Here is a 23,878-nt window from a genome sequence, read left to right on the forward strand (position 1 = left end):
AAAATTTGCCTGAATCAAGTATTTAAATAGGATTTGCGGGATAAAACTTTTTAATAATTTAAAAATAAAACAGTCTGATGTAAATATTTAAAACATAAAATTACTTGATAAATAAAGAGCTTATGAAAAAAAAAGTCTAATAATAACATAAATTAACAATTATCACTTTTGTATGAATTTAAAAGAATCGACATGATAATGATTTAAATAGAAATAAAGTAGTCTTAAATTTGATGTAGTTAAAACTCAATTAATTAAACTAATTAATGAATTAGAAAAATAAAAAATTTTAAATGTGGGTTATCTCAGTGAAATCATTACACTTGTGGTGCTATATAATACTTCTTTATTGCTCGGCAAATTAATTTTTAATTCCGTATAAACAAAGTACTTACTAAATGTCGAAATGATACGAGTGAAAACCACAAATAAGTATAAAACTAATGATTAATAATTAATAGCCTTAATGTTTTATTAGCTTTTACATTACTGACTGATGAAACCATCAGTTTACATATCAAAAAACTACATTTCCCTCAAAAAAAATAAAAAAATAATGTTATTTCATGGAAAAGTGATCAATTTTTAAAAAGCTTTCCAAATACGTAGAAGTCTTCATAAATCATAATAAATTTGAACTACTATTAAATTGTAAATTTAAAAGTATTATAAATACTCGAATAATATAAGATAAATTAAAAATAATATTTTAATCCAAATGATATTTATTTTGAAAATTAAATTATCGAACAATTAAAATTTATACAATAATAAAATACAAAAGATTTTCACAATACTAACTGATTATTTGATGTTGAAGTGAAAAAATATTATACTGAAACATAAAAATCAATCAATTATTAATAAAGTTCTTTTATATTTATAGTTAATTATTAACAATTAGTTAAATTTATCATTATTATAAATTATTACATGATTTAATTTTCGATACTTTAGCTGTTACAATTTATTTATTTATTTATTGTTTCTGATACAGGCATTAGCCCAAAAATACAATATGTAATTGACAGTTAATATACAACTTAAAATTATCATAAAACTAGAAATATGAACATTATTAGATGAAAATCAATAAAATTGAATTGGACAAGAAGAAAAAATTGAAAACATAAGCAAAAATTTAAAATACAAAGAAAGGCTAAATGACTCCATTAAGAACAAAAAGAATTTAAAAAATCAGGGTCATTATTTGCAGTACGCATTAAACGGGGGAGAGAAGAATTAAATAAATAGCTAGTAGATGAAGGAGGAATTAGGAAAGGGGCAGTATATCGAGTTGAGCGGGCAGGTACCCGTAAGTTCAACTTAGAAAGAAGGACAGGAGAATCAATTAAACCTGCTAAGAGTTTGGAAAGGAAACGGATATTAGACTCATGTCTTCTGGCGGATAAGGAAGGAAGTTGCAAAAAATTTTGAATAGGAGTTAAGTCATGGGGTGGATGGGGTATATTAAGGACAAGAGCAGCAGAGCGTAAAAATTTACGCTGCACTCTTTCGAGCATCATAGAGTCAGTAGCTGTGTAAGGATCCCATAACACCGAACCGTACTCAAGGATAGGGCGGATCAGAGAGCAAAAAAGACTTTTTAGTGGTTTAGAGAGGTGAAATTCATGAGAAATTCTCTGAATGAAACCTAAAGTTTTTAAAGCCTTACAACAAACTTCTTCGATATGAGGACGAAAATTTAAAGTAGGAGTGAGACGAAACCCAAGGTCAACTATAGAAGTAACAGACGAAATAGGAAGGTTATGAATAAAGTAAGTTGAAGGTATAGGATTAGAAATACGTGAAAAAGTCATTTTATAACATTTAGNCAATTAAACTGAAAGTATTTTTAATCGTATTCATTTAATTATAAAGGTCCATAGATGTTTTTGTTATACAGAATTATGAACAGCAAAGTAATTTTTCAGCAAACATTCATAACAAAATAATGATTTGGTTTTTTAATTTAGAAAACAATTTACACTTACATGTAATGTACTCTGTTCTTTTTCTAAAACAAATTACGATTTTGTCAGACGCAATAAAGGAGATGATTGCCAAAACAACAGCAATTAAAATAAATGTTGTTAAATAAACTAGAAACAAATAAGTTTAATATTAGTATTTAAAATAAAATAATAATTATTTATCATTTTATTAATAAATATATTATTAACATATTATAAATTAGTATTAATAAATCTAGCTTAATTTTTGTAAAAAAACTAAAATTTATATTAGATAACATTTCAGTAGCGTTGTTAGGTTTAGATTTTGAGAGAATATTCATAACGAAATTTTTCATTTCCCTTACAAACAAAAAAAAATTGTATCTTTATATATAATTCTTTTTGTTGGAAGGATGATACCATATTCTCTCCCTCATAACTGCGCCAGTATAATACTTAATTTTGTTTGTATTTGTTAAACAAAATGAAATTTACATGTCCATGTGTTAATAAAGGAACGTGATTAAATCATAAGTTATGATTCATAATAATAAATTTTAGAAATATTATTGGGAAATGTTCTTTATTACTACAAAACTAACTAGTATAACTAATCCTATAAAAAAAAATAAAATCAATGTACTGACCAAAAAGAACTAATTACACGTATAAAAAGTTCTTCCATATTAAAAATTAAAACACAAGTTAAAATGCTATAAGTTTTTCAATCAAAATTAAAACTCTGAAAGTGTTGATTTTGCTTTTTAATGATTTATTTAGCCTTTGTGTCGTCTTTGTCGTTGTTAAACATTTCTTTTCTACGATTTTTTTATATTTTCATGGGTAATTAATGAAAAATTAGAAGAAGTTTATTTTTTTAATATCAAACAGTCGCACGGCTAGAAATTCATATTAAGGAGGCATAGTTAAAGAAATGTACACAATTATGGACCTTCTTTTATTGTTGATCATTTCATTTAGAGATGAACATTGCAGTCAATGAGAGGGTCATACCTTTGTGAGCTCCGTGCCTGTGCTACAGGTATCAATGACTACTTTTATTATGAAACGATAATACTTACTCCACACTTCGAAAAAGTCATTTTCGTGTTCTGGTAAACACTCCAAATCTCTGTCTGTTGATACAAATGGAGCCAAAATTGCTTCAAATGTACGCAAATCACAAGCTTTTGTACTGCAGCCGGGTACTTGCAACAAATACGGCTCGTTGCGGGTAGAATTTCGATACGATACCTGTAAAATGGTAATATAATTTATCGAACTGTCAGAACGGTACACCAAAAAAAAACATGAAACTAAATAAATTTTACATGTTTGTATTAAATTTAACACGGTTTACGTCGCAATAATGTAATCGACACTATTTTAGATGGTAGACGCCCGCAGGTCGTGTAAAAAACAGATTATTTAAGAACCTAAAAGACGAACGCAATAAATAGTACTATTTGCATAATATAGTGATACTGTCGGTGACGTCAGCGACACGATCTCGGACGTGAAAAGTAGACAACTTTGTGGACGACGGTGTGCTGATGTGGTGTCGGTGGCGTGAATCTTTTACGGCGACGTCGTATTGCGGCAGGTGGTCGTCAATCGTGCGGTTGTCGTTGGACTTCGTACCACAGACATATCGCACACAGCGGTAGCCGAACTACAATTCATTCACAAAACTAGAGCGATGGGTGTCGAGGGAACCGCGGGTTGCGGTGCTCCGTGTGTGTCAGATTTTATTAAATATTCTACTTCGAGTTATGTTTTTGAACAAAATTCAAACATATAATATCACAGAGGAAGACTTTTATTTTTTTTTATTAAAAATAACATGTTTCTACATTGTTTATTTATTATTATTCTAAGTGAATGTAATATGTTATCATTTGAAATACGTGTCGTCGTCAGTAATAAAACGATCTATGCATTTGTATTCAAGAGTTTGTAAAGAGATAAAATTATTTTCAAATGTAATTTTGTTCTCATTACACTCTACTGACTTTTCCCGATGAGCAAAGTCATCATAATCTGACGCATATTTCACATAATTTCAATGATAACGACGTATTCAGCATTACTCTCGTGTCATAAAGTACTGCATCACACGCATGATCTGTATCAGTAAAATTAATACACTAAAAATGTCTACTAAATAAAACCTTTGNGTATTTCACATAATTTCAATGATAACGACGTATTCAGCATTACTCCGTGTCATAAAGTACTGCATCACACGCATGATCTGTATCAGTAAAATTAATACACTAAAAATGTCTACTAAATAAAACCTTTGAACGAATAACTTTCTTATCCAACTAGAGTGCTACGGCGGGATTAAATTTGCATTATTAAAATAGAGAAGAGTATTGAGCTTAATTGCATATCGTATGTTTGACCTCATACTTTGTCTTAAATTGTCATGTTGAATACATAAATTATTTAACTGGAAGATTTAAATAGTTAAAATGTTAAGGTTCATACTACTTGTGGAATGGTTCATAATTATTAATCCACGAAATACTATAAATTTCAACCAAGCCAAGTAAAATAGTTAAACAAGGATACATTCTTTAGTATATCATACGTTTAAAAATAACTATGGACTAAACAAAAATTAAAACTTTTAAGTGTTTATTTCAGATGTTCAAATATTGCTGTACTTATTATTTAAGACTTTGAAAAAAATGTTAAGACTCTTATTTTATTATTACACATTGATTTAGCTTCTTATATTTTCAACTAGACTTTAAGAATTTATTAGAAAATTTTTTTAATTAACAAATCTTATTTTCATACAATATTTTTATTATATGTTTGTGTATCTGACGCCAAGAAAGTTACACTTGTTATTTTAAAAAAGATACGACTGCTCTTTTTAATTCAAAGAAAAAGAAAATTCTATTCTATAGTAAATAAAGCTATTTTTTTTGTAATTTCGATTTGTTCAGTTAAAATTCGCTAAATATAATCGTTAATAATTATCTCGACTTTAAATACTTACAGTGACAACATAGTTTTTCCTTGAATTTTGTCTCAATTCTAACATTAATAACGAAGCGTATGGAACAGTTTGATTATTAAATACGTTCAAGCTATTTAGGACATTTACAATAGTAAAATCATGAGCTGAGTAAATCCATAATTTTCTGCTTGGATCCAATGTGCCATTTATTTTTTTATTCATATGAGTAACGACTTCTTGTAACAATGGACCTAAATAAAATTTTAAAATTTATTTACTTGTAAATATAAAACTAGTTTTTATTATGACAACTACTAGGAAATATCTTATCTTATTTAATATTATACATGTTATAACTAGAAAATTACAAAAATTAATAATATAGAAATTTAATTCAAAATAAAATTATTAATCAAAAGTTATCTATTATCAATTTTTAAAACAGAATCTATTTTATTGTTGCACTTATTAGCCTTTTGGCATGACTCAGCAATTTTAAGTGAATTATAAAATTAAAAAAAAATTAATTTATTAAGTTATATTAAATAAGTCTTATTTAAATGACGCTTTTAATTTCAATTTTTGAGTTATTCGTCGAAATAAATAAAACTACTTTTTCTCAAGAATTTAAAAATAACATAATTATGTTTTTTACCCAATCTAAGTTTTTTCAGTACAGCGTTGTATGTAGCGAAAGTTTCTTTTTTTATTATTATTGTTCGCAAAGGTTCAGGGTATATCTTTTTAGTCCATTTAGGCAATGTATAGTTATACAACGACTACAACAATAAACAACATAAAATATTAATAAAAATAAAAACATGTATTTTTCCGAGAATAAATATTATAAACAGACAAATAATATTGATTCCGGTTTAAATTAACTACTAAAAACAGATAACCTTAAATCCAATCGAAAAACTCGTTAATAGAATGGTATTAAAATATAATTTTTGCTAAAATAATTACCTCAATGAAAAATATATCATATAAATTGTATACGTCCATTGTATATAAAATATTATTTTTATCAAGTGTAAGTCTTGTTTTGTTATTTATGTATTTAAAAATTTCATCATACTTTTCAAAATACATTTGAACTTCGGATTCTTTTTTAAGTTTTTCCAATTCTTCAGCAAACCTAGGACAACTATTCAATGCAAATAGCTGAAACAAAAATTGTTGATATTTGAAAAAGAACTTGTATAAAATATTAAAATTATAAAACTTTAATGTCGTCGCACTAAATAAGTAGCCTACTGCGATATACTGTTTATTGATTGATAATATTTTAAAACACAGACAAATATTATACTGAAAAATTTATATATAAATTAATAATGAATTATTTTTGTTCTATTGGATTTTATTAGATATATTACAATAAAGTATTATACAATTAACAACCAATGATTATCATTGTTAAAAAATTTTATCTGAATATTAGAGAAATATTATTTGTGAAGCGCATAATGATGGTTTTATATTTATTTAACTAAGTTGTACAAGCATCGTCAATCTAAAATTGAATTAAAAACAAATTACCCTATTTCATTTGGTTTACACATAATGTATTTCAGTTCGATGATACATTCTTGCAAATACAATATGGAAATAAAGGTAAAATATATGACCTACTTTTAGGAAAGTTTGAAAAGCTATAAGCATGAAAAATTGAAGTTAATTCCACTATCAATTTTAAATGTATTCTATTTTTATTCAATTTTCAACAATTTTTTTATAACAAGTACGATGAAATAATACAAGGCACATTATGTTATTTCTTACCATTTTTATATTGCGTGTCATGTCATTTTTGTTTTGCTATACGTGTACTCCAAAGCGAATAGTTTATTTCGGCCTTTATTGATAAAATTTGAGCCCTTTCTCTTATCCACCCATAAGCAGGCTTATTACTCCAGTCTTACAAATAATACTACTTAGGAATGACGTTGTCATGCCTTTCTCAGATCTTTTCAAAAACTCTCTGTATCTTATAGCGTTAAAAATGACTTGTGTTTTATGTTATTGTTTGGTGTCAAATACATAACTTGAGTGTTAAATTGCGTATTTCTCTTATTAATTAACTGTACAGTCTTGTTAACAGTTTTGAACAACCATCTTATTTATAAGTTATAACTCACTACATCTCACGTCAACAGTAACAGAATTATATTTAAAAACACAATACAACAATGATAAATAGAAAAGAAATATAAAAACATGACGAATAAATATTTACTCGATTACTAAGATTAAATATCGTTTGTTTGACATAGTATTTTAAATATTGAAAACCTTATGGAATACTGACAACCTTTTCAGAATTTAAAAATTTAATTACAAAAGTAATGTATTGTCTGTTCATCTTTTTGTGAAAAGGAAACCCGACCAGATATTACTCTACCAAATTGAAATTCTGACGTCGTCTTAACTAAATTCCTTCAAGTTCCATGTAAAAAGTGAATACTACTTGCTTGTAGTCAATCTATTCGTAAAAATGTTCGTGAAGAAACGAAAGTCTTCTTAAAATTGAGATCGAAATTTTATTGAGTGTTAAAATACTATTTTGTAAATATGTATAATTTTATTACCAAGAATTACTTTCCAATAAAATTTGTTTTTTTCGTTTATCCTAATATTTTAATTTAGTTGTCACAGTATTACTAATTTTTATCACCACTTGTTCGAATTTTGTAATTTCTTCAGTTATAAATTCATAAAAATTTAGGAACGTACTATGTCAGTAATAGTCAAGCATTACAATACCTTACCATTTATTTGGAATGCCACTTCATTTCTTCGGACAGTTAAACTATACGATAAATTTCTTTAACGCTTTATTGTATAATATACAGAGTCGGAGTTAGTTCTTTAAGGGCAAATGGTTCAGATGAACCAAATTAGTTACAATTGTAAAATGTAAAGGGAGATATTGGAGATTCAACCTCTATTGTGAAAATAACGACTTGCTAAAATTACAATTTTGAGAAAGTAGTAAAAAATGATTGAGTATGACACTGAAGTTAACTATAAACTAGTTTGATATTAAATATATGCTAAGATGAGTTTCAATAATGTGTTCTGTAAAGCTTGACAAATGTTTGTTGTTTTGACGATACAGAAATACAAATGATATATGAAATTTTAGTACCAGGAACCCATGAGAATCATTGATCATGATTTGCACAGCTTATCCAATAAGTGACCACGGGTGTCCCCAGAAATACATGGGCGTCCCGTTTTAAGTGGCCCGTGTTGGTGACCACTCTAAAGTGGCTAGCGAGACGCTAAACACTATTGCAATGTGTTGACATTGACACATAGAAATATGATTGCATTCATTAGTCCTCATGAATTCCTGGTACTAGATATTGATATTTGTTACAAAATACTGGTTGGTACATAGTGATTTCATCACTAAAATAACCGGTCTATTCAAATATAAATAATTCGTTTCACGATACCTCATAAATTCCTGGTACGAAATTTTAATCTTCATGTTTACAAAAAATTGAACGCAATTTGGATTTTTATTAAAAGACATTTTACACGAGGAGGGATAGATGTTAAACACCACATGAGAAAAAAAATTTTAATTTTACGATATAATCTAATAAGAGTTCAAAAAAATAATTTATGCAAAATCATACACGAAAAACGCCGTGATAATACTTCGTAAAATATATTTTTAAAAATCAAACAATTATTAAACCGAATTTTTTCGAATACTTATTTTGTTAGTATATGGACCTGGCCTTATAGGAAATTTATTTAAATCTAAGTTTTATAAAACATAAACAGAAATTACAGTTCTGTAGATCAAGATTTTATAATTAAACCTCGTTAGTCTACTAATTAATATCAAAATGATCTAAACTTCAATGAAAAAATGTTCTTTTATGAAGAACATAGAAGTTGATTGATTATTAAGTTTTCATAACATTTAATATGAAAAAACACAATCATAAAATTTTTGACAAAATTTAAAAATATATATATATTCAGAAGTAATTTTATGAAAACTTTTTACCAAAGAAATTGTTACATTTTTTATGAAATTTCATGGCGGAAACTAACTAATTTAAAAATATTTAAGTCCAACAATTTGTTAGGGTTTCTTTTTGGAAAGTACTGTTAATATAAAAAGACGATTTTTTAGTACGATTCCCATAAGTAACGATGGGAAAATCGCTAATTTTATATAAAAACTGAAATGAACATATTTACTTTGTCTTGATGTATACTCTCAGTGTGGACTGGTACTATTTGACTATGGTAATCTGTTTGATTGTCCGATCGTTGGACAGGTGGGTACATACCACTCAAATTAGACAGAGCACTCACAATTGTGCGGTCCACGTCAGTGCTTCTTACGTATATGTCATTTGGCGAGTATTTTACAGGTAGGAAATCACAGTAACGTGTTCTAAGCCATTTACCGAGTTCATACTGTTGGTCTACGCCATTCTAGAAAAATATCTCTAATTATGACACATAAATAATATTTGACTGTTAAAGAAAACTAAGATTTCGTTTGTAACAAAAATTAACTAGACTTAATTCACTTTAAAATAGTTTCATGAAATACACGTCTTTGATTATGATGATAAAATACTCGTTAAAACTTTTGAAAAGTACAAATCACACTTCCGAATAAAACTTATTGCATTTATTAACAAACTTGTGAAATTGAACAATAAGGCGTTACAGTAAACAACAATGATTTTAATTCTGTATCTAAAGAGTGCGATTTGAATTTTAATTAATAGAACAAAGAATTTTACGAATAATTATTATACTCTTTTATTGCTTAGAAATCGATGAAACTTTGCAGTTGACATTACGCAAAGAAAACTGATCTAAGTGCAAATTACGTAGACTTTTTACAAACTAAAAGTAATAATATATTTAAAAACAATAATTATTTGCTACATAAAAATAACAACTTTTGTTTTCTGAATATCAGAGAAACCTTTATTTTTGTAACTAAACCGAATTAACGTTATCTTACATCTGTAAGTTGACCATATCCCATTGGCCAAAATGAACTATTGGACCATTTATCTTGATAATACGATTCATTGACTATTGATCGATCTCCATGCCTATAAATCTGAGAGAAAAATTGTGTAAATAAAAAATAAATATGCGATATCAATAATAACATATGAATTAATATTACTTATAATATTATGATATTCTGTGTTTTTTTTTTATTTTTGTCCGTAAAAATTCTATGGACCGATTTTAACGTCTAATATGTTAAAAGAACCCGATTTTAATTGAGTTGAACCTATCTAGTTAAAACTTCCTTTAAATTTAAGAAATTTAAAAAAATGTATCAAACATACGGTACCGTTAAAAACGGAATTACCAGAAAACATTTCTATAACTAATATAACTTTTCTTTAAAGGACTCATACTTTTTATATTTTAATGCAGCAAACTAGAGATAATAAACTTTTATTTCGTATAATTTTTATGTAAATGATATGTATGTAATTCAATTCATAACTTAAGAACTATATAAATAAAAATGTCTTTTTTAATTGTAATAAAATAATGTATTATAAAATCTACAGTTTCAATATTATATTAAAAAATAATTCATTTTATAAGTAACATTTTTTATATATTTTTACTGTTTTTAATGCTATTTATTTACTTCAATTGAATTAATGTTTGGATGTAATTATTTTTCTTTAAAACTAAAACTTTTTTTTAAAGCAGTTAATTTTCTTTGATATCTTAAATGTTTGGGGTTATCATTATAGTTTGTAAGGCCACAAGAAAAAAAAATTATAGATCCTTTTTTTAGTATCAACCGTTATTCAATTATTTTTATTTCCTTTTTTTAATATTATCAGGACTTTTTTATAGCTGTAACCAAAATATTTCTTTTTATATAATACATTCTCTTTAAACTACTGAGCGCATGACACGATAAAACTCTATTGCTATCCTCTTTTATTAGTTAAATTATTAATAACGATACAACACGAAATAGCATTATTGCGACTAAAATTTAAAATGTGAAATTATTAATCAATTCGTGATAAAAATATTTTTGATGAGTTATTATGTATTCAGTTACATAGTTTAAATATTTTTGAAAAAATGCAAACATGTTAAACAGAAATCTTTGGTAAGATATCTTCTTACAATTAAAACATGTAAAATCTAAACAATCATATAGTTATCATATATAACAACATATAGTTTAACTAAAACTCATTTACTAAAGAGTGTGAATATTTTCTTATGATTTTTGTATAACATAACACACTAAAGTCGATGGTTATATTAAGTTAAATAGGGTCTTCTAATTAGCTAAAAATTCATTTTTATTATAATTTTTCGTGATAGGTAAAATTCAATTATAACAATTTGTGTCTAGTTTTATTTTGTGTTATCGTACATTTATTTTTTATTTGAAAACTAATAAACTTTGTTAAAAAAAAAAATTGATAACTTCAAATAAATATTAATAGAATTAATTAAATAATTTCATTAGAACGAAAAATAAACAAATAGATTCAATTGCAACCCAAACATTGTTTGTCAAACAATCATAGACATTATAACTAAAATAAATATTAGATAAAAAATATTACCCATAAAAAATAAGTATGGGAAATAAAAATAAAAATAAATAACTAGATCAATTACCATATTACATTATATAATAGGCTTCCAAAAAAAAAAAAATTTTTATCTGTTTTTGTGAAATTAAATATGCAAAATTATAAAATGTATAAATCTTTTACTAATTTAAAGTTCATGGTCTAACTTGAAAAAATTCTTCTCTTACGCAAATATTATAAAATAAATATGAACAAGATTTTTTGGGTTTTAATGAAGTTGACATACTAATAATATTTTTCATTGTTGTACAAATTCTTGACGCAAGAAATTTATAAATGAAATAAGTGTATAGTATTTTTGTCAATTTACATGACTCTCAGATGGAATATTTTCAAAACAAATTATGGTACTCGAGAGAGCGATTTACCAACTTATGTATCACGCAAAAATAAATGAAAAAGCCTAACTTTTTATTACTAGGAAAATGTTAACAATAGTTGCCGTTTTTAACTGGATTATAATATATGAGCTGAATTTTTCTAATAGCATAAAATAGTCCAAATAACTATATGTAAACATGGTTTTTAATGAAAATATGAATTTTAATGAACACATAATTAATAAAAAATCAAAAAAATTATCAGTTTATGTTTAATTATCTACCATAATTTATTTCAATTGTATTGTTGTGTTGGTTATATTTTATGTAATATCAACAACTTTAACTCGCGATATGCAAATGACAATACTAAAAGAATTAAATACCATAATATGTAGATATGAAATCACACAGTACTAGTTCAATCCATATTATCTTGAAAACTATTACTTGCCTTACTTAATTTTTAGCACAATTATTGACATTTTACCAAAAATTTATCAAAATTCGAAAGAAAATATATGAATATTATTATCAAATGAACTAATTAAAAAAGTATAGGGTACAGATGGGAGCAGATATTACGTTACTCCCATGGATTACGTTTTGGGAGTGAAATAGGATATTTATAAGAAAATATTATTGCATATTATTATGAAACATTGAAAGATCAACAGAAAAATATTATTTATAAATTTAAATTGACAAAGATCTATGTATTTGCTAAAGTTTATAAATATTTTCGAAAAGTGTGTCAAAAATTACAATTATCATTTAACGGGTGTAATTTTTCACTCTTTCGGTATTTTCGTTCAAATTAATAGACGGAGTAAAACTTTTATTATTTTATTTTATTTTTTTTCAACAATTGATTTTGAAGGCGTTTTATTTTTCGAATTTTTAGAAAGAATATGTGAAAGGTTATTCTAGACTACTATTTCTAAACTTTCATTCGAAAAACTTTAATTATAGATCTAAGTTTGTATTTTATTTTCTACTTTTTTTTAAACAAATATTTCGTTTGATTGTATTGAACTTTATAAAAATTATTGTAGCACACAAATAACTTGATTTTCTATAGGAAATGTGGGAAATTTACTATAGAAAATTTTTTATTAAACGTTGCTTTTGATAGTCATAATTTTTAATTTATTATTATCATCATTTTTTTGCCTTCTTATATTATTTGACAATTAATAAAGAATTCCATGAAGTTTAATTTGAATTTATTATTGTTTTAAAGGAAATCATTATGTTAAAGCCTCATTCTCGCCGAGAAACCTTAATAATAATCTTATTTCCTTATTATATAAATGTAATATTAAATTTAAATGTTTTTAATCTGTAAAATATAATTTATTTGATTTTTTATCTTCAAAAAAGTTATTTAATTTTTATTATACATGTGTATGAGTAATATTTATTGGTATATTATTCTCTAATCACAGCATAAATAAAAGAAAATAATCTGAAAATACGGACATATGCTGCATTTTACAGTAATCCAATAGAAACGATTTTTTTCTAATCGCTCAAACAACATTGTCTTAAACAAAATATAAGGATAATTGTACTTATAATAAAATTTAACACTTACATATGAATAAAGGAAAATATTACAAACATTGAGGTTCGATTGGATTTAAATAAGATCAAAACGAAAAATAGTAAAATAATAGACAAAAACATGATGTGATTGTTTCAAAACAAGCTTAAAAATAAAAAATTTACAACATGTAGTACTCACAATTGAAGAAAAAATAAGCTGCCCATATTTAGAACTCAAAGGATCAGAACTCAAAATATGTTCAATACATAAACCAAATATTATTATCATAAATTCTTTCATTACAAATATTGATAATAACAATTATATTTTTAATGTATGAAAAATTTAAATAATTAGAGTACTATGAAGTATTTTTAACAAAGCACTATTTTAAATTCATATTAAAAAATTTGTTTTTTCATATTAAAGGACTATTAAATTTTAGGTTTCAAACTAATAAATATAATACTTTGAGTTTATAAAAGTTTATCAATCTTTAATTAAAATTAGTATTATAATTGTGCGTCTATGGCAAAGACTATTTGGTCACAATAAACAAAACCAATATTGATAATCATTTATCGGTTGTTATCGTTTCTAAACAAAATAATAATATCCATGACTTTGCTCATTAACAGTCATAGATAACGTTTAGATACACGACACAAATGTCTCAAGTAATCATCATATTAATAATGTACAAAGATCTATCAGCTAATATCTAAATAGAATATTAATTAATGTCAACGTTAATCGATTATTAAAAACTAAGATACGCCAGGCTATCATCGATGAAAACTTTTCTAATTTAATTAGATAATAATATTTAAAATCATAATGCAAAAAAGCATCCAAGTGATATAATTAATGAATCAGAGATGGTTTAAGCCAAATTTTAGGGGTTTGTAATTTATAATTTCTAACAAAACCATATAAGATTACTTCAAACCAAATGTTTAAAAAATACTGATTTATAACAACAAACAGTTTTGATAATTCAAATTTGAAAAGACCAACATAAACTTCCGAATTGTCTCGAGCACAAACTTCTGAGAGATTCAAAATAAATCTTTTCATTAAAATTATAATACCCTCGCAGGTATAAATCAGGAGTTTCTTAGGTGAAGTTTTAGGTTAAGTTGACCATGTAATTAAAACAAACGATTAATCAAGATAAAACAAATTCTAATTGACAATGATTAAAAGTTAGGAGCTTTGTCACGTGTTGGTAAATTGTTTGCTTCTAATTTTACTTCAAAGTATTAAGAGTACTATAATTCATTGTCATTCATCGAGCGTGGAAATATTTTAAGAGGATCACATATTTACTTCAAATTATCTGAAGGATGAACTGCCAAAAGATGTATATACTTTTACCTAATTTAAACACGTCACAACCTTCTAAGAAACTTTTCTACGCCTTATGTTAAAATTAGCACTCAGTTTGTACCCTATTTATAATTATTAATAACTAACTTTTTTTACAATTTTATTAAATAATAAAAACATGAATTTTATCTAAGTTTTAAATGTAAAACTGAAATCAAGATTTAATTTATTTTTCTAATTAACTTTCGAATCAAATTCTAATATGTTGCAAATGTCATTTTTCCAGTTAAAGGCATAAATATTGCCACAAAAGCATAAGAAATTTTTTGAAATTTGATAAAATGGTGGCCTTTTTTACCATATATTAAATTAAATAGTTTGAAGTTATTATTTTAAATTATAAATATCTCATGTTAATAAAATTAAAATATAGAATATTAGTTTAATATATAATATTAATAATGAAATGTATATAAAAATTATTCTATAATAATAATATATGATATATACGATTAGTATTAAAATTAGGTAACAGCGAAATAAAATAATGAAGTCTTAAAATCCAAAACAAAAAACCCAGCACAATGGGATCGCGGCACAGTGGGGACGTGGTATAGTTGGGTCCAGTATAGATTTAATCTGACAGTGATTAAAATCACTATCATAAGAAACGCTTCGATGCAAATCTGTAGATAATGTTTAATTTTAGAATTGTTGGATTATTCCAAAAGCAACATCAACTATTTCCTTAATTATATCCAGATTAGTAATTCTTAGATTCAAAAATATAATATAAAATTATATATTAAATAATTGTTATATTGAATTGTTTTCAAATTATTATTGATATTGATGTTTAATATGTTAAAAGTAATCATTTTGAACCTACTTTGTTTTGTCCTTTAAAGTGAAAGATTTAATAAAAAAAAAAAAATGAATTTATTACCATAACTTTTAGCTCAACTTGCAAGTTTGAAATTGACATTATTAAATAGAAAAAAAGAAATTGTTAAGATTAATATGCAGTCAGCAAATTTATAATTACTATTTACAGTACATTTATCAGAAAAGTTCAAAATTTGTTTGCATTTTTATTGTAATAGATCACTTAAATAAAAATAATAGTAATCATATCCTAGTAACTTTTAATATTTAAAAAGGTTCTCCAATTGAAATATACAGAACTGAATTAATTTTAATGATTTACTTTAACTAAAAGAACCAATAAAAAAAAGTTGTTAAAAAAATCTATTCAATTGAGCGTTTTTAAAAATTAGATTATAATTGTAAAAATCCATCGTTAAATTCAGGTGAAGCTAAAAATAATTTTTTTAGATTTATGATTTATATAGCAACATGTTACAAAAAAATTTGGAATGTTATAGACCACATAGTAAAATAATATTAACATGAATAAGAAATTTCTACTCACGAGGGGAGACTATAGTCTAGTATAGTAATGGGATCTTTAATATTTATTGAAATTACTGAATCAAATTGAGATAAAAATCAAATGATTTGAAAATTGTTTTCTAACTCAAAAAAATTGTAAAATAATAATCGACACAGGCGGATTTGAATCTCGTACCCTAAGCGTGAAAGACACAAGTGTTACCGATTCGGCAACTGTTCGTTGTTTTCGTCGCATGATAAAATTAGAAATTTAAGCTAATTCAAATTTAAAAATTACTTTTTTGACTTTAAAAAAGTATAAAAATTTAATAAGTTTCATTTCTTATGTCTTATGAACTTAATTCTATGTCAATTAAATTATATAATATTCATGAAAGTCAGTGTATTTCCCTAGTAAGATATTTTAAAATAAAATTTTATACACAAAACAGACTTAGTTATTTATTTGAAACCAAAACAATAATAATTTTGTATAAATATTAAGATTAGTATGGCAAATAGGTATAAAATTCATAGTGTTTATAAACAATATTTTTTATAAAAACTAATTTGATAAATCAATAAATAATTACGTTATAACTTATAAGCAATTCAAGTATATCTTTCGTATTTCAAATTCGAACTTTATATGATAAAAATTTAATCGATGAAAAAATCTATCCAATGCTCTTTTTTCATCATAAGTTAACTCTTGTTTAAATGTTTTTTGATACATTTCTAGTTCTGAAGTTATGGAAGACTTTGACGACAAAAGATGAGCCTTAAGTTCTGCAATATTCTTACGATCTTCTTTAGTTATAATATGATCTTGAATGGAACACAGCAGTAGTCTATCAGGTTCTTGGCAACGTCGAAGAAACCAAAAACGTGCCATAAATTCTTCGTCAGTCATACCATTCTCTATACTATCCTTTAAACGACCAAACTCTATTTCAGTAAGGGCACGAAATCGGTATATGGTTCGTTTATCAAATTCACAATCATCCAACTGAACTATAATTAATTTTAATATTTCATCCGTTAATAATTTTTCTAATACAGTATAAATTAAAAAATTAACTTAAAAGCATATGATTCATGTTACCTACCTAAGTTTTTAAATTTGTCTATCTTTTTATTACAAAAAGGACAATTAATTTCAACTTTTAAGAATTTATTTGCGCAATAGTTTCCTATAATGTGACCACAGGGGGATAAGGTAACTGAGTTTGTCTCTTGTTGGCAAATATGACATGACAAATCTATACAAACGCTGCATGTTAAAATTATATAGATAGTTTGGGTTGTCAAAGTTACACCAAATATTTCTTTGATATTAATAATTATTTTAACAATAATTGTTTATTATTATAATTAATTAGTTAATTTAATTACGATTGTAAATAATAAAAGTTATGACATTTTAACCGGAAATCGGTAATGAAATATATTACTATTATCTAAATAAATTTAGATATCACCAAAATAATTTATTTATCAAATTTATTGTAATTAAATAAATAAATATATGCATATTTTCCATTACCTTCTAAATTATTTACTGCATTATCTATAAATTAAACAGTTAATAAATTTTACTATTATTTTACGAATGGTTATTTTATTTTATATTTTATTCCATTATAAGAAATATAATTATTAAACTAACTTATAAAATAAAAAATGATTTAAAATATAATAATTAATCGATAACAATTTTTGAACTAATACATCTCGTCCACATTATGACTTCCGACTATGTACCAAAAATGGGAATATTTATAAGAAAAATATATAAAAAAATTTAGCCTTCTAAAAAATTTGTTATCAAATGTGTTAATGATATGGTTTTAATGTACATTTTCAGGCTTATATCATGTTTTTTAGTATATGAAATTCACAGTTCTATAAGGCTACATATTAGCCTGTTAATACATTTGATTAAATAAATACATATAAGTATGTTTTCAGTTACCATTAGATATATCTGCAGCATCATCTATAAATTAAACAGTTGATTAATTTTACTGTTATAATAAAACATATTTAATATATTTTTTTATTTTATTTTACTTTAATTTATATTGACACTAAATATGATGAATAATTTTTATTAAAATATTATAGTTTAATGAGCGGTATCAATAAAATATAAAAACAAAATTTAACTTAAATTTCTATTAGAATGTGAATAATAGTTAGTAAAATAAATACTTGGTTATATACAAATAAATTTCGAATTACCTTTTATTGTATCATATAGGTTATCTGAAATTTAATATGTTTAGTCATAAGCTAATAAGTTTTCTTAAATTTGGAAATACATAATTTGTATTTTGTAAGATATAAATATTATTTTAATAATAATATGTCGTTCCGTACGTAATTACAAAATATACGATGTGATTATTTTAACCATAGTTACTAGATTTCTCTTAAGATAATGTTTTTTTGAAAATTATTGTTTGCATTTTATTAGTTACATATGTATCTCATAACTGTTGTAAAATGATTTATAGATCCATCTCTTATATTTTATAGGGGTTTCAACTTTATTTTTTAATTGGAAATATATGTATTAAACTATCTTATAAAGTAGAAAATGTTTTAAATAAGAAAATCATTGTTAGATTACAAAATTTTAACCATTACATTGGAAATTATTAGTATTTAAAATATAGATTGGTGGAGAAGCTTAAATGGTGTTATTTTTATTTTTAGTAATTTTTGGTCTGCACTCTTCTGCCTAGGTACCAAAAAGGAGAATATTTGTAAAAAACATTTAGCCCTCTCAAAAATATGGAAGGAAATTCACAGTCTTATAGGGCTATAAATTAGCCAGTTAATAAATTTTACTAAATAAATAAATTTAAGTATATTTTAAGTTAACAGTTGTAATATCACTGAATCCTCTATATTTTATCCAATTTTAAAAATATTAGAAAAAAAGTATAACTAAAGGTTAAATTTATTTTTAATTACATATAGGATCAATGTTGTCCCAAATAGATCTTTTGCGTGCAGAACAGAAACGTCCATTGGCTAGTGATTGCGCTGTAATAAAATGAGTTTGTTTTAAGATTAAATTATTTAAAAATAGTTTTAAATCTAAATAGGAAAGCTTACTTAGTTGAGTTAATTAGGTATTAGAGAGGACGTTAAATATGATTAAAAATACTATTACTAATAATAATAATAATAAATATAATATATAAGTTATCTAAATTAAGTATTTTGTTTACAATGTAAAAACATTGACTTTAATAATATAAATTTTAATGTCGCAGTTTTATTTTAATTTTTGTGTATAATCTATGCTTTACATATGATTGGAACAACTATTTTTCTTGAAAAGAAACAACAAAATTTTGAATGATGGGTATTTCAATTAATTAATTAATTAATTTAATAGCCTCAAATTATTGTTTCCGGATAGCACTCTTGGTCGTTATAAGTCAGTATTGCTGCAGCGGTCGGGTCTTTGGGTGTGAACGTGTTTCACTTTCTAATTTTTTATTATGTTTTTTCGATGCTAATAATTAATGAACGTTGTTTACTTAGAAACAAATTGAGTAATTGTAACTAGTTGTTTCGTTCTTTGTTTACATTAAAATTTAGCTTAACGTTAGTTAATAGGAAAAAATTAACAATACTTCCTATAGAAGATTATCAACACAAGTTAATAAAATTAATAGAGAAAACAAGTTTTTCAAATAGAAAATTAGCAACGCATATAACAAAATTTAACTAAGAAAACTATACTATACCAATTAAACTCAACAAGACACCAGTAATATACACTACTAATTTAATCATTTTCTAATATTATAAAATAATATTAATTATTATTGCTTTACTAAAATTAATATAGTGTTTCTTTGAACAAAATGAAAGATTATTATTTCAAACTTAAATTTATGTATGGTAAAACAAACAGTTTTTGCAAATTTTAAACATGAACTCATTCTTTAAACATCGCAAAGAAAAAAAAAATTTAAGCACGTCATAGTTTCTTAAAATATTGAGAATTTATAACTTATAAACTAACATTATATTAATCATCAATTATATTGGATACCATTATCTTTTTACATTTTAAATTATCATGCAAATTAAGAATTATTGACATTATTGAGTAAATATATATAAAAACAGTAACATAGTGGGATTTTATATATTCTCATACCATTCTTAAGTATATTTAAAAATAAATATAATTAACTTTATAATAAATAAAATATAGTTAAAAAAACCCAGCCCAGCGGTGACGTTGCATAGTTAGGTCCAGTATACATTTAATCTGACAGTGATTAAAATCAGTATCATAAGAAACGCTTCGATGCAAATCTGTAGATAGTGTTTAATTTTAGAATTGTTGGATTATTCCAAAAGCAACATCAACTTCTATTTTCTTAATTATACCCAGATTAGTAATTCTTTTAATTATATATTATATAATTTTTAAAATTAATTGTTATCAAATAATTATTTATTTTGATTTTTAATATGTTAAAAGTAATCATTTTGAACCTACTTTATTTTATCCTTTAAAGTGAAAGATTTAATATAAAAAAAAAAATGAATTTATTACCATAACTTTTAGCTCAACTTGCAAGTTTGAAATTGACATTATTAAATAGAAAAAAAGAAATTGTTAAGATTAATATGCAGTCAGCAAATTTATAATTACTATTTACAGTACATTTATCAGAAAAGTTCGATTTTGTTTACATTTTTATCGTAATAGATCACTTAAATAAAAATAATAGTAATCATATCCTAGTAACTTTTAATATTTGAAAAGGTTCTCCAATTGAAATATACAGAACTGAATTAATTTTAATGATTTACTTTAACTAAAAGAACCAATAAAAAAAAATTGTTAAAAAAATCTATTCAATTGAGCGTTTTTAAAAATTAGATTATAATTGTAAAAATCCATCGTTAAATTCAGGTGAAGCTAAAAATAATTTTTTTAGATTTATGATTTATATAGCAACATGTTACAAAAAAATTTGGAATGTTATAGACCGGTAGTAGCACATACAAATAGAGTTAAAAAATTAATAAATTACTAAAGTAATATTATTTACTTTTGTTGTTGAATACTTTTATCATATCAAATCTTATTTGACAATAAATACTTTAAAAATATTAGAAATTAATGATTTTAATTGTTGGTATGGAAAAAGCTGGTTAAGCTAATTTTATTTGAATAAGGAATATTTTTTCGATTTTTAAGAGTAATAACTTAAACTGAATACGAATTGTAATCATTTGACGTATCGTTAAAAAGTAGGTCTAGTAAGGGTTGGCAAAATAAATCTTTGCCACAAAAAGAACCACATAGTAAAATAATATTAACATAAATAAGAAATTTCTTCTCACGAGGGGAGACTATAGTGATGGGATCCTTGATATTTATTGAAGTCATTTAATGAGATAAAATTCAAATGATTTGAAAATTGTTTTCTAACTCAAAAAAATTGTAAAATAATAATCGACACAGGTGGATTTGAATCTCGTACCCTAAGCGTGAAAGACACAAGTGTTACCGATTCGGCAACTGTTCGTTGTTTTCGTCGCATGATAAAATTAGAAATTTAAGCTAATTCAAATTTAAAAATTACTTTTTTGACTTTAAAAAAGTATAAAAATTTAATAAGTTTCATTTCTTATGTCTTATGAACTTAATTCTATGTCAATTAAATTATATAATATTCATGAAAGTCAGTTTATTTCCCTAATAAGATATTTTAAAATAAAATAAAATATAAAACCCAGAAATTTAACACAAAAATAGCATATTTTTGAATACGGTAGCCATTTTCATCAAGAAGAAAATGTATATTTCGAATTTTTTTTTTTATAGTAAAGTATATAATATAAGCTTTAATTTAAGATTAAATAAAACTGTTTAAATAATAAATAAAATAATATGTTTAAAGGACGCAGTATTTCTGGAACATTTTCAAAAGTTAGTTTGAAAAAATTCTATTTTTTATAAAATGTTTCAAGTTTTGAACGCCCCCTTTATATGGGGAAATTGTCCAATTTTAATAAAAAGTATGTCAAATAAAAGATGTACTTATAATGTATTTAGAAAAAAAAAATTTGTGCTAATACATACATTTTTCGAAAAGTTATAGCATTTTTAAATTGAAAATTTAAAATCGAAAATCGAAAATTTTAACACAAAATTAGCGTTTTTTTAACTACAGCAGCCGTTTACATGCAGAATATTACATAAAATACATAAAGTACATAAAATAAGCTTTAATTTGATATATGTTTAAAGGACGCAGTATTTCCGGAACATTTTCAAAAATTAAGTTGAAAAAGTTAGTTTTTGTAAAAAAGTTGCTATTTTAAATCCCCCCCTCCCAATGAGCAGGTTAAGTGTTAGATTTTCAAAAAAATGATATCAAATGAAAGGGAAATATCTAAGGTTTTAGTATAAAAAAAAAATTATGTTGATTTGTTTATTTTTGAAAAAGTTATGGAAGTTTTAAGAAAAAAAAGTGAAAAAAATGATTCGCATCGAAGCTAAAAATTTTAATTGAGGTTCAAGCTGTGCAATTGTTAAACGTTTAACTAATATTCTTGGATTAAATGAATTTTATTTAATTAAAATAAACGAATAAAAATGCTGATAATTTTGTGATACTCGGGTAAAAGTTCTTAAATACAAAGATTACATAAATGAGGTTAAATACATCATAATATTTAAAAAGAAATACTCTTATTTGTGATGTACAAAACTATTAAATTATTAATTTTAAACTTTTGCCTTTTTACAGAATTGTAAAAAAAAACTCGTTGTAGTTATTAAAGAAAAATATAAATTGTCAAAGAAGTTAATATAATTTTATATGAAGCTTTTCTTAAATTTATCATGTCTTTACATAAATTATTTTTCGAAAAAATTTTAAATAAAAACTTTAATATCGTGTTTTTATACAGTAAGTTATATATATATAAATATTATTATGTTGTACAGTATTTAATTAAATTTCTATCTTTAAAAGGTTTATAGATAGGTATACATAAAGTTCATATAAATATTTCAATAGACATCTTATGAGTTGTATCAAGTTATAACACTGAGAAACTACAAATATATTGCTTAAGTTTAGTTACCTATAAGTAAATATATATACTTACGACTTTCACAACGCAAAACCTGAGGAATCCTTTGACTTAACTCTCAGTAGGTTTCAAAGCTAGTTAAATGACATAATTTAAATATTTCTGGAGATGAAAGTAAATTTGAGGGGTCTAAGGAGTATATATATTTACACTTTAAGTATTTTGGATATGTAATATACGATGAATTTTTATTTTATTTAAATTTAATTATTTAGTAATAATTTTTTTGTTATGAAATGTACTTTTATACTTATATTATAATATTTACTAAAAAATATCAGCTCATTTCTTTCATTATGGACTAGTCTCATCGAAAAATTTCTAGAAGTCATTTTAATAATTCAAGTATAAAGTCGAGAATATTTTATTTATTACCGTTTTCTGTATTTCCTTTATATATTAAAAAAAAACCTTTTTCTTTTATTTTAATTATTTTAAATTAAACAATTTGTGGATCATGTAATTTATAGCAGTATTTAATACCTCATGACGTGATAAAAAACTCAAAAAAATATAAAAGAAGAAAAGCTCAATGTAATATAAAAAGGCCGTCTCTGTGGCAG

The 23,878-nt window shown here is 24.2% G+C and overlaps 3 protein-coding genes across 12 annotated transcripts in view; 1 reads left to right on the forward strand and 2 right to left on the reverse strand.

Annotated features, from left to right (window-relative positions):
* Window positions 1–23,878, forward strand: part of LOC126904096 (uncharacterized) — a 57,823-nt gene that overhangs the window by 31,028 nt on the left and 2,917 nt on the right. The window lies entirely within an intron of this gene.
* Window positions 708–20,968, reverse strand: LOC126904072 (prostatic acid phosphatase-like). 4 transcript variants are annotated; one of them, XM_050682722.1, is made up of 9 exons: window positions 20,758–20,968; window positions 9,944–10,045; window positions 9,160–9,399; window positions 5,899–6,096; window positions 5,585–5,708; window positions 4,969–5,180; window positions 3,038–3,209; window positions 1,995–2,102; window positions 708–835 (listed from the first exon to the last, which is right to left on the reverse strand). In XM_050682722.1, the coding sequence occupies exons 1-9, from the start codon at window positions 20,794–20,796 to the stop codon at window positions 831–833; spliced, it is 1,200 nt and encodes a 399-aa protein (XP_050538679.1). In that variant the 5' UTR covers window positions 20,797–20,968; the 3' UTR covers window positions 708–830. The 4 variants fall into 4 exon arrangements, with proteins under 4 accessions (XP_050538679.1, XP_050538680.1, XP_050538678.1 ...); XM_050682723.1 differs by lacking the exon at window positions 20,758–20,968 and adding an exon at window positions 15,721–15,751; XM_050682721.1 differs by lacking the exon at window positions 20,758–20,968 and adding an exon at window positions 13,644–13,760.
* Window positions 16,610–20,166, reverse strand: LOC126904087 (uncharacterized). 7 transcript variants are annotated; one of them, XM_050682799.1, is made up of 7 exons: window positions 19,934–20,158; window positions 19,149–19,220; window positions 18,411–18,434; window positions 18,142–18,165; window positions 17,713–17,736; window positions 17,276–17,428; window positions 16,617–17,180 (listed from the first exon to the last, which is right to left on the reverse strand). In XM_050682799.1, exons 1-7 carry the CDS (start codon window positions 19,980–19,982, stop codon window positions 16,768–16,770), a joined length of 759 nt encoding a protein of 252 aa, XP_050538756.1. In that variant the 5' UTR covers window positions 19,983–20,158; the 3' UTR covers window positions 16,617–16,767. The 7 variants fall into 7 exon arrangements, with proteins under 7 accessions (XP_050538762.1, XP_050538761.1, XP_050538758.1 ...); XM_050682804.1 differs by lacking the exon at window positions 17,276–17,428 and having other exon boundaries at window positions 16,611–17,180; window positions 19,934–20,164; XM_050682801.1 differs by lacking the exon at window positions 18,411–18,434 and having other exon boundaries at window positions 16,615–17,180; window positions 19,934–20,160.

The sequence above is a fragment of the Daktulosphaira vitifoliae genome, unplaced genomic scaffold (genome assembly GCF_025091365.1).
Source record: "Daktulosphaira vitifoliae isolate Bord-2020 unplaced genomic scaffold, ASM2509136v1 Scaffold_4, whole genome shotgun sequence".
In the NCBI taxonomy this organism is placed as follows: domain Eukaryota; kingdom Metazoa; phylum Arthropoda; class Insecta; order Hemiptera; family Phylloxeridae; genus Daktulosphaira; species Daktulosphaira vitifoliae.